At 43.1% G+C, this 12,500-nt stretch overlaps 1 protein-coding gene across 3 annotated transcripts in view; it reads left to right on the forward strand.

Moving 5' to 3' along the window:
• LOC143022595 (cGMP-specific 3',5'-cyclic phosphodiesterase-like) overlaps positions 1-12,500 on the forward strand; it is a 347,172-nt gene that overhangs the window by 218,908 nt on the left and 115,764 nt on the right. For all 3 annotated transcript variants that reach the window (XR_012966102.1, XM_076180898.1, XM_076180894.1), the window contains exon 6: positions 519-695. Coding sequence is in view for 2 of the 3 variants with exons in the window: in XM_076180898.1 (XP_076037013.1) it covers positions 519-695 (177 nt within the window). In the remaining variant the exon portion in view is untranslated. The remainder of the gene's footprint in view (positions 1-518; positions 696-12,500) is intronic.

The raw sequence follows: 12,500 nt of genomic DNA on the forward strand, positions 1-12,500 counted from the left end.
TAGGAATTGTGTACATGTCAGTGATTTGTGAGTTGAGAGAATATATATATATATATATACATACATATGTATATACATATATACATATATATATATATATATATATATATATATATATATATCGTAACCAAAGTTGTTTCTACTCAAACAAAGTAGCAAAAGCAAAAAGCATGCTAGCGAGAAATGCTAAGTGTGCCGCCACCGCCACTTATACAAGCTCATTAACATAAACACATCAAATACAGTGGCTTATTACTAACGCTTTTATCCCCGTGTACATGAAGAGCCATTCTCTCGATCAAACGGTTTGTCAAACAAGAGTTTGAAGTGACATTTGACCGTGTGAATGGGGTATTTGGTTGTCAAATATGTTGGTCAAACATGTTTGACGACAAACCGGGTTTGAAACCATTTGATCGTGTAACTAAACTTCCCGGTCACCTCTAAACACGTGGTACATTACCTCCACAAGTCCCACTTGACACTTGACCCTCGACCTCTTCCTCCTCCTCCCGCAGACGACGACGTCCGCCTCTCTCCGCCAGTCGTCCCGGCCCTCCGCTACACCATCGACCGACTCGAGTCCCACTCGTCCGTGGACACGAGTACGTGCAGCGATCTCACCACCCTTTGCACCGTCAGGCTCAACAAGGCCTACCGTCCTCCGGGGGAAGATCAAGACGAAGACACGGCAGGTAAGGTCCACCTCAAAGGGTGAGGTCCACCTCGAAGCGTGAGGTCCACCTCGAAAGGTGAGGTCATCCTTGAAATTTTAATTCTTATTTGGAGTATAATTAGATTTGTATGTCTTTGTTCTACCGGGCGCCAAAGGTCCACCTCGAAAGGTGAGGTCATCCTTGAAATTTTAATTCTTATTTGGAGTATAATTAGATTTGTATGTCTTTGTTCTACCGGGCGCCAAAGGTCCTCCTCGAAAGGTGAGGTCCTCCTTGAAGTTTTAATTCCACTTTAGAGTATAACTCGAATTATATTTCTTTATTCTAAGTACCGCCAATGGTCCTCCTCGAAAGGTAAGGTCCTCCTTGACGAGGCTGACCTCCCTTTCGAGTTAATTTCGATTTGTTGGTTTCATTTTAGGACTGGTGATGACGTCACACTTGGGCCATGTGACTCATTCATGACGTCACATGGCCGTGAGTAACCTTAATCGAATTTGGCAGAATTACCCAGTAGTGGGTCTATAGGCGAGTAACCAGCGTTTCTATCCGAATCATCACCGAAATGTGATGTGTTTAAATGGACCTTACGATTCCACCAAAAATGTCATGGAAATCCTTTCAGAACTTTCTGCGTGAGTGTTTACTAAAATACAATACCGATGACTTTACCTCCTTGTCAGAGGTAACAATAGTAATGATGGCAATAGTAATGATAATGGTTAATATGATGATAATATTGATAAAAATGGTAATAGTAATATTAACAAAAATAATGATGATGATGATGATGATGACGGTGGTGATGATGATGATGATGGTGATGATGAGAATGGTGATGATGATGACGGTGATGATGACAGTGATGATGATAATGATGATGATGTTAATTATGATAGCACAACCGTGCTACACAAAATTTAATCATATGCGAACGATTCTGGATTTTTCATAATTAAAAAAGAACAAATTGGGAATAAAAAAAAAACGCAGAATAATAAAATTATTTCATAATTTTTTCTAAAACATTTACTGTCTCCAGGTGATTTTATTCAGCTGAGGGGAAATATTTGATAGACAAAGATTAAGAAAAAAAGAAAGAGAAGAAATACAGCAAAGCAAGAGAAAGGAAGAAGAAAGTGAGAAATAGACAGAAGTAGTAAGAAGAGATGCATAGGTTCCTCAGTAAGGGACGAAGGGGACGCAAGGAGCTTGTGGGCAGCAGCACCAAGGGCCGGGGCACATCTCATCACGAGACACCCGGACTCGTGGGGCTCCGCCAGCTCCGCCCTGAGGACCAGAAGGGCCAAAATCCAACGCCGTCCTCGTCGCTCCATGTAGGCCTCCGAAGTCGATTCCTTTGAAGAAGAAAGTCCAAGAATTCTGATGATTCCTTTGGTTGTTCTCCTGGGTCGCATTTTCTTCGTCGTCGTTCCGAAGTCGCTTTTTCTCTCTCGAAGTACGCACTTGGTCCTCTTGAAAGAATTCTGCCACGGCTTGGCCACAGGACCCTCGGGTGCCCACCTCCGCATCCAGGGCGCCTGCCATCGTCACAGATTTTGTCTGCACTCCATGAGCCGTGTCACACACAAACACACACACATGTATATATGTCCATATACATAATATACATATATATATATATATACATATATATATATATACATATATATATGCATATATATATGCATATATATATGAATATATATATATATATATATATATATATATATATATATATATATGCATGTATGCATATATACACACACAAACATGCACACACACACACACACACACCCCCGAACACCCGAACATATATTATATATATATATATATATATATATATATATATATATATATATATATATGACGTAAGTGGGATTAGGAAACACAGAAGTCTAATTCTTAGTTTATTCCTGATTAGTTTCGCAAGTATGCCTTTTCCAAAGGAATTGTGGACAGAAAGGCCTGTGGGAACTTATATACAAGGAAGATCTCACTTTCTCTCCGCGTTGACAATGTTGGTGCCATGGGTGGATACCACCAGTATATGTCAATAAATTTATTGCTTAATAATAGATATTGAGAACGAATGAAAATGTAATATAAAAAGAAGAGAGTAAGGAGATGGTAATAACAAAGAGAGATTATGAAAAGACAGTAAGGTAATAAAAACATGGAACATGGTACATGAATATTAACTATTTTGAGGAAAAATAAGGAACAATTAAGTATATGAGGAACACATTATCGGCGGTATTCTTAAATTCTTTCCTCATAAAACCTTTTATAAATATTTGGAAGGGAAAGATTTACTGTATATAAGGAAAGAATATTTTTTAAGAATACCAGCTTAAGATTCTTACGTTGGTATCTACTAGTAATAAAAATCAAACCCTTTCAAAGGTGACACTTTTTTAAAATGTTACATGTCTTGGAGAGGGGGGTCTGTAAGTCCTCCGAGGTCGTAAGTTCTGCGAGGCAGTAAGCCTTTCGAGGCTGTAAGTTCTCCGAGGGTGCAAGTCCTCCCAGGGTGCAAATCCTCCGAGGGTGCAAGTCCTCCCAGGGTGCAAGTCCTCCCAGGGTGCAAGTCCTCCGAGGGTGCAAGTCCTCCGAGGGTGCAAGTCCTCCGAAGTTGTAAGCCCTTCGAGGCTGCAAGTCCTCCGAGGTCGTAAGTCCTCCGAGGGTGCAAGTCCTCTGAAGTTGCAAGTCCTACGAGGTTGTAAATCCTCCAAGGGTAATAAATCATAAAGAACATAAGTCCTGCAAGTAATGCAAGGCCTACAAGGCCATAAGTCCATACAAGGCAGCTCCTCCATCCATAAAGTTGTCTAATCGTTTTTTTAAAATAACTGATAGTTTCAGCGCTTACTACATGGTTACTAAGTTTATTCCATTCATCGACCACCCTATTAGTAAACCAATTCTTGCCTATTTCCTTTTTAAATCTAAATTTGTCCAGTTTATACCCATTACTGCGAGTCCTGCCCTGCTGTTTTATTATGAGGACCTTGTTTGCTTCACCCTTGTTATAGCCTTTGATCCACTTGAACACTTCTATTAGATCACCCCGCACTCTGCGTCTTTCCAGAGAGTGTAAGTCCTCCTAGGTAATAAGTCCTCCAAGGTAATAAGTCCTCCAAGGTAATAAGTCCTCCAAGGTAACAAGTCCTCCAAGGTAACAAATCCTCCAAGGTAACAAGTCCTCAAGGTAACAAGTCCTCAAAGGTCGCAAGTCCTCAGTGGTCGCAAGTCCTCAGTGGTCGCAAGTCCTCAGTGGTCGCAAGTCCTCAGTAGTCGCAAGTCCTCAGTGGTCGCAAGTCCTCAGTGGTCGCCATGTTCCCTTGAACTGACTAGAAGTAAATGTCCCTTGGTTTTCGGCCTCGGCCTATGGCGGAACCCCAGCACGGGATCCCTATCGTGGGATTAGAGCGCGGAGCGCTGCGGCCGTAGGCCGCTGTTTGCGCAGTCAAGCCCCCAGCAAAGCCGGGGAGGGCGAAGCCCGCGTCTTGTCACAAAAAAAAGTAGACTGAACAATTTCAAACCAGGCTTAATGACACCCTTATGGGTTGATAGCCTTAAAAAAAAAAATAATAATAAATAAAATCCTTCGGTGACATGACCTTTGACCTCTTTACTGAATGGAATCGCCTGGCGACAGAAGCCAGAATAAGAAGAGTTACGGGATTCTAACAGGGCTAGGCTGAAGCCCCATTCGCTAAAGAGTGGGTGGTTCGAACTCGGCTTCATCATGTCGCTTTCTTTGTGGGGTCCCTTTCCCCTCCTCTCTCTCTCCCCCTCTCTCCTTTCCACTTCCCCTCCCATTCTCTTATCTTTCTTTCTCTCTCTCTCTCCTTCTCTCTTCCCCTCCCCCTCTTTCTTTCTCCCTCTCCTTCTCTCTCTCTTCCTCTCCCCTTCTCTCTCTTCCCGTCCCCTTCTCCCTCTCTCTATCTCTCCCCTTTTCTCTCTCTTCCCTCCACCTCTCTCTCTTTCTCTCTTCCCTCCCCCCTTCTCTCTCTCTCTTTCTCTCCCCTTCTCTCTCTCTCTCCCTCCCTTCCTCTTTCCTTCCCCTTTTCTCTCTCTTCTCTCCCCCCCTTCTCTCTCTCTCTCTCTCTATCTGTTACACTTCTTTAATCTCTCCCACACCATCTCTATGATTTTAGAAACAGAAGCGGTGGTTATTACTGACATTCTCTCTTTTTCTCTCTATTTTTTTTACGTTCCTACTCCAGCTCTCTCTTTCTCTCTTTCTACTATGTAAGCACAGTAAAGAGTAGAGTAGGCCTCTCTTCTCTTGTTGACTGCGCTGCAAAAGTGAACATTCCCCGCGGATAGAAACGCTGGTTATTACTGGTAAATGATTATCTTCCTCTCTCTCTTTTTCAAAAAATATTTCACGTTCCTACCGCACTCTCTCTTTCCCTCTCTTTCTCATTTCAAGCAATTGTTTACTTTCCTACCCCATCTCTCTCTTTTTCTAAACAATTTCTACTTTACTACCCCAGCTTCATCTCTCTCTCTCCCTCTCTCTTTAAATAAGCTTTATGTTCACACCCAAGCTCTCTCTTTCTCTCTAAATAATCTGTACGTTTTTACCCTAATTCGTTCTCTCTCTCTCTCTTTAAATAATATCTACGTTCTTACCACAACTCTCTCTCTCTCTCTCCCTCTCTCTAAATAATCTTCATGTTTCTACCCCACTACTCTTCCCTCTTCCTCACTTCCTCTCTCTCTCTCTCTCTCTCTTTCTCTCTCTCTCTCTCCCTCTCTCTAAATAATCTTCATGTTTCTACCCCACTACTCTTCCCTCTTCCTCACTTCCTCTCTCTCTCTCTCTCTCTCTCTCTCTCTCTCTCACTTCCTCTCTCTCTCGTCATCGTGTTCCCTATGTTGACAGATAATTTAGTGGAAATAAATCATTTCTGACCCTGTGATGGCCGGACCCGACTGTGGGATGAAAGACCTATCAGATAGATTATATACACAGTTTTATTAATAAATGCTCCGTTTTCGCATAAATAGGGCCGGAATCCGATTACTCATTACTGCCAATGTACACTCGTATCTGAACATGAAAGCAAATTAATATCTGTGTGTGTGTGTGTGTGTGTGTGTGTGTGTGTGTGTGTGTGTGTGTGTGTGTGTGTGTGTGTGTGTGTGTGTGTGTGTGTGTGTGTGTGTGTGTGTGTATGTGTGTGATCGCGTGTGAGTGCGCGTGAATGAATGTTTATGTGTGTGTGCGTTTGTGCGTGAATGAATGTGTGTATATGTGTGCGTGAATGAATGTGTGTATATGTGTGTGTGTGCATGTGTGTGTGTGTGTGCGTGAATGTATGTGTGTATGTGTGTGTGTATGTGTGTGTGTGTATGTGTATATGTGTGTGTGTATGTGCATGAGTGTATATATGCATTTATGTATGTGTGTATTCATGTATGAGTATGTATGTATATTTGTATATATGTGCGTACATTTGTATGATGTATGCGTGTAGGTAGGTAGGTATATTTGTGTGTGTATATATATATATATACGTATGTACGTATGTATGTGTATATGTGTCTATGCATGTGTGTGTGTATTTATATGTATGAACGTAAGGTATATGTATGCATTTATGTGTGTACGCATGTATGTGTGTACTATACATATGTAACTATTCATGTATGTATGCATTTATATATGTGTGTACGTATATATGTACGTATGTATGTATGCATGCATGTAAGCATGTTAAACGGTGCATCAAAGGTGACCAACCCGCAATCAGTGCTCGACCATCAAAACGGCGCGAAATAGAAAATGGAATCTAAATTCGATTTTTTGCAACCAATCAATGATTCCTCATGAATGGAGATTGCATCACTCACAATCATTGCAATGGTGGCGAACTTTAAAGTGTTTCTTCTGGTCAACGCCAGACGGTTTCATTCACCTGAAGGAAGGAACGAGTCTTGACCGGGTTAAAGCTATCGCAGTCAAGGCCATTTCGGTTAAGGTTAATTAACTCAGTTAAGGCTCTCGATTAACCATCTCCTTCCTAAGGCTAACGTAGATATATATACATATATATATACATATATAATATATATATACATATATACATATATATACGTATATACATATATATAAGTATATACATATACATATATATACATATACATATATATATACATATATATATATATACACACTAGAGGTTTAATAAAAGAATCATAGCCCATGGTAGAAGGACACGAGATACAGACTTGTAGCTTTTTTCACACAAAATCTCATCTTTCATAAGTCGGTATAAGGATGTTCAAGCCTTCAACGTAATATTTTTTGTTTTAGATCTCAGGGAACAATTTTAGTCACATTTTCTGGTGACTTAGATTTATCTGCCAATTTTAAGTCATTTTTTTTTTTTTTTTGCTGATTTCAAATATATAATCCATTTACCTACATGCTATAGTTGTTCTGTAATTTCTATGTTCTCGTTTCCCCGAAAACTGCTCTACGGATAGACAGAGAGGGTGCTTGTAGAAAGCAAATACTTCACAGCACATAGTAGTAAGATAGTAACAAGTGTTATTGTGCAAAATATTGACATTACTGTTTCCTTTTTCAGGCCTCATGTTAGAGTGATGTATTCAAGGGGAAATTGCGTTAATGATACAGATATCTTCTGTTATATATGTGGCTATTACATGTTAGTTCGTCAAAGGCGCAATATATCAAACTTTGTGATTCGCACTTATGAGGCATATTTTGATGTTCCTCTTGACCAGTGGCTCCTCACCTTTTCTGGCTTGAAGCGCCCTTGACAAGCCTTTCAGAAGTCCCCGGCACCCTTACTAGAAAATCTAAATTCTAGTTTGTCAGTATTTTGTTGATTCAGCATCAGTGTAACAAAATTTTGTCCCTGGATAATATGAAAATACTCATCTTTACACTGATGCTGCTTTAATGAGGAAAAATGGATGATAGAGTCGGTAATACGAAAATTATTTTTGACCTCAATTTTGGCGGCACCCCCTGGGTTGATCTCACGGCGGCACTCTTTGGTGCCGCGGCACACCAATTGGGAACCACTGTTCTCGGCGATCAAGATAAGAAGTGGGCCCCATCCACATGCTGTTTGCCATAATTGTGTGGAACATCTTCGTGAATGGACGAAAGGCAAGAGAAATGGGTATTCTTTTGGAATCCCCATGGTGTGGTGAGAGCCAAAGGATCATGTATCCGACTGTTATTTCTGTCTGGGGAATACTAAAGCTGATTGGCAAGGAAAATCGGCAAAAAATCGACTACCCCAACATCCCCTCGGCGATCCGGCCGGTACCTCATTCTGAGTCTCAACCTGATGCGATTTTCAGTGAATGTGCTTCCCCCAATGATGAAAATTATATACCTGATATGGACGTCCACGGAATGGATTCAGAGTCTGCAGATTCATCATCAGATGCTAAACAGTCATTAGCTCCTCACTGTTTCAAGCAAGAGGATTTGAATGACTTGATACGTGATTTGGCGCTCTCCAAGAAAGCTACAGAGCTACGATGCAACATGTCAAAGAACGATCTTGCCATTTTTTATGCTGATCCACAAAAAATTATCCGGCGATTTGTGAATATGGATGAGACTTGATTTCACCTTTTACAGCCTGAGTCTAAAAAACAATCAAAACAATAGAGGCATCATGGATCTTCAACTCCAAAGACGGCCAAGTTGGTGATCTCTGCAGGGAAGGTACTGGCTTCCGTTTCTGTGATCGTGAGGGGCTGCTATTGGTGGATTATCTGACAAAGGGTCAATCTATTACTGGACCATACTATGTCAACTTAACAAGGCAACTGCGAGAGAAAATTAAGAAAAAAAAACGGCGTGGGAAGCTGTCATTAGGGGTGCTTTTCATCAGGACAATGCGCCAGCATACACATCCGCCGTGGCTCTTGCTGTCATACATGATTGAGGCTTCCAGCTAGTTGAACGTCCGCCCTATTCACCCGATCTAACTCCCTGAGACTACTATTCATTTCCCAAGACGAAAAAAGAGCTCATCGGTCAACATTTCGCCACGGATAATGATGTCGTTGATGACGTAGAGATTTATTTGGAGGAACAAGACTCAAACTTCTACGAAGAGGGAATCCGTAAGCTCAACGACCGTTGGAATAAGTGTGTAAGCTTGCAAAGGGATTACACTGAAAAATAAATATATCAATTTATCATGAAATAAACTTTTGTACCTTAAGCCACGAATTTCTCAATACACACGAACACATACAGTGGTAGCATTTGCAGCCACCACTACGGCGGTCCGCGTTCAAATCCCGCCCATGACTAAAATAATTTCAGTATCGCTACGCTGCGAGTCGTTACTCCAACTCTCGAGGGCGGAGAATTGGGTGTGTGTGCGCGTGTAAGGTCGCAGCATTACCCGCAGATGGTTCATATATGACCTCTCTTCCGGGAGGGTAATAGCTGTCGATCACGAGTCCAACACGTGATCCAAGACTATGATGAATTACACACACACATTCATATATACGAGTATAATAGAATAGTTTAGGCTTCAATGTTCATGAACTTCATATAATAGAAAAAGTAACCCAACATTAGATTTGAGATGAGACGAGAACTGACTGGGGGGGCATCAGAACAAAGCGACCCAATTCCATATCTTAAACGAATCGCAGACCAATCCCTCTTCACCTGATTAGGATATTCGATTTGTACATACTGAATGGCAACATTCACATAGTTTGTTCGGCTTAGCCAGAGACGATTTTATTCAGATGAAACGAGGTCGTCCATGCGGGTTGGTCCCGTCAGTAGTGACGCGCATACACGCACACACACGCACACAATCGCATATAACCGTATACACATACGTAAACACAGGCGTCAAATGTACATACACACACGTACACACTCACACACAAAAGCGCATAAATGTAAACACACGTATACATAGTTACGCACACACACACACACACACAAACGCACATACACACACACAAACGAACACATACATATGCATTTACACATATGCATAAGCACACACAGTCACACATTCACACTATCATATACACACACATGCACACGCACACACACACAGTTACACACTCACACTAACATATACACACACGCACACACACACACACACACACACATGCATACATACACACACAAACGTACACACGCAAACGTGCACACACACACACATATAGACACACACGTATACATGCGTGCACACACGAACATACACACAGAGTGGTCGGCTAATTACGTCCCAGGAGGCTATATCCATCCGTTCTGGTGTCCGCGCGGGTCCGTCGTTCGAATCCTTCTTCTTCCTCGAGGTCTTGCCCAGACAGACGCTCGCTTCCCTCGACGACCTCGCTTCCCTCGACGACCTCGAGGACTCCCACACCTGCTGGGGTCATTCGCTAGTCCTCTTTTACTCTCTTTCTCTCTCTCTTTATCCTCCTGTTTCTCACGTTTTCTCCATTTTCCTTGCTCTCTTTCTCTCTCTCTATTGCTCTTTCTCTTGCTTTCTCTCTCACAATCTCTCTCTTGATTATCTTTCTCATGATCTCTCTCGTTTCTCTCTTCCTCCTCCTCCTCCTTCCTCTTCGCCCTTTCCTCTCCTTCTTCCTTCTCTTTTCCATTACCTCCTTCCTAACGTCTCCTCCTCCACCTCCTCCCCATGTCCTCTTCCTCCGTCTACTTTACTCCTCCTCTTCCTCCTTTTCTTCTTCCCCTCCACGCCGGTGTTGACCTTTCCTGACACTGGGTAACCTCCCCTTCGCGGAGGACAAGGAGGTGGAGGAGGAGGAGGAGGACGAGGAGGAGTAGAAGAGGACGAGGAGGAGGAGGAAGAGGAGGACGAGGACGTTGAGGAAGAGGAGGAAGAGGACGAGAAGGAGGAGGAGGAGGAGGAGGAGGAGGACGAGGACGTTGAGGAAGAGGAGGAAGAGGACGAGAAGGAGGAGGAGGAGGAGGAGGAGGAGGAGGAGGAGGAGGAGGACGGGTAGGACGAGGATGTGGACGAGGAGGGAAACCATGGTCGAACATCAAGAGGAATCCCTCTCTCCACTTAAAAGAGAGAGAGAGAGAGAGAGAGAGAGAGAGAGAGAGAAAGAAAGAGAGAGAGAGAGAAAGAGAGAGAGAGAGAGAGAGAGAGAGAGAGAGAGAAAGAGAGATAGAGAGAGAGATTGGATCCTATTTTGAACTTCTATTTTATTTCCATTCTTTCTCCTTCCTTCCATTCCTCTACCATCCCCCCGAGGATAGAATCGCTAGTGCTAATTTATACCGACGATCAACCCAATCCCATCTCGACTCCCCCACCGCTTTCCCACTCCCCCTCAACTCCCACTCCCCCTCCTGGGTCAAGTTTCCTCACCCAGGCCAATATATCTAAAATAATTGTGACACATTATCAGCCATTAGCTGACAGCTGACACTCTGGAACTCCCTCAGCGTCGGCAATTAAGACCTGACAGAGACCTGACGGTGACCTGATGAAGACCTTCCTGACTGGAAGAGACTTGCACAGGTGAAGAAGCCTTGGGAGACGTTCGGAGGGTTTATTTCTTAAGATATTCGTCGCCTGTTGATTTAAGGAGTTTATATGTCTTGGTTTATCCTCCACCCCCCCCCCCGGTTACTCTCCCCCTTTTTTACCAAACCCCCTACCTTGTACCAAGAGTTAGTTCTTCTTCTCTCTCTCTCTCTCTCTCCCTTGTTATCTCTCTCCTTCTTGCTCTCTCTCTCTCTCTCTCTTCTCTCTCTCTATCTCTCTTTCTTTCTCTCTCTCTCTCTCCCTTCTTGCTCTCTCTCTCTCCCTTCTTGTTATCTCCCCCTCTCTCTCTCTCCTTTTTGCTCTCTCTCTCTCTCTCTCCCTTCTTGCTCTCTCTCTCTCCTTTCTTGCTCTCTCTCTCTCTCTCTCTCTCTCTTTCTCCCTTCTTGCTCTCTCCCTTCTTGTTATCTCCCCCTCTCTCTCTCTCTTTCCCTTCTTGCTCTCTCTCTCTCTCTCTCTCTCTCTTTCCTCCTCTTCGAACTCTTCCCAATAACAATACATGAAGACCGACAGGAGGCTAAATAATAATAAAAAGAAATAATAAAAATATAAAAAGATAAAATATAACAATAATGTCACTATCCGAGTGAATTTCAAAACTTGGGACTTTGTGTTACCTGCAACTGCCTCGGTTCGTAGACAAAGAGCCATTTGGGTGAATGGGCTCCGCCTACCTTAAGGTTTAGAAACGCGTGGAAGCCTCGGCGGTACCACATAGTCACGGTAAAAAAAAAAAAAAAAAAAAAAAAAAAAAAAAAATAACGTTTGTGTGTGAACGCCAACATTAACCGCCGCGGGCTGAAACCGCTAGTGTGAATAGGGCCTAATTCTACGTCATGGCTGCTTTAGGCCGTCATTATTTCCTCTCCCCTTCCTCCCTTTCCTTTCCTTTCCTCCCCCTGCTTCCCTCCCCCTCCCCACCCCTCCCCGGATCCCTATTCTCCCCAAAGCCCGGATGACATTTCCCCTCCCATGTACCCTTACCCCCCCAAACTCCCCAGCCCCCTCTCTGTATCCTGCCCAAATTCCACCCATCTGTATCCTCCCTCAAATTCCACACCACATCACTGTATTCCCCTCACCAATTCTCCCCACCTCCGAGTTCACAGATTCCCCACACTCCTCCCCCATTCCCCCAAGACTCCCCCCCTCCCCCACTCCCCAGAGATGCCATGGTGCCCCCTGAAGGCCCCACCCTGAATAAAATCACGTGACGGGAACCAGAATAAAATCATCAATGGACATCACATTGAGA

This window comes from Oratosquilla oratoria, chromosome 3 (assembly GCF_046742065.1).
Source record: "Oratosquilla oratoria isolate Oo_2021 chromosome 3, ASM4674206v1, whole genome shotgun sequence".
Taxonomy (NCBI): domain Eukaryota; kingdom Metazoa; phylum Arthropoda; class Malacostraca; order Stomatopoda; family Squillidae; genus Oratosquilla; species Oratosquilla oratoria.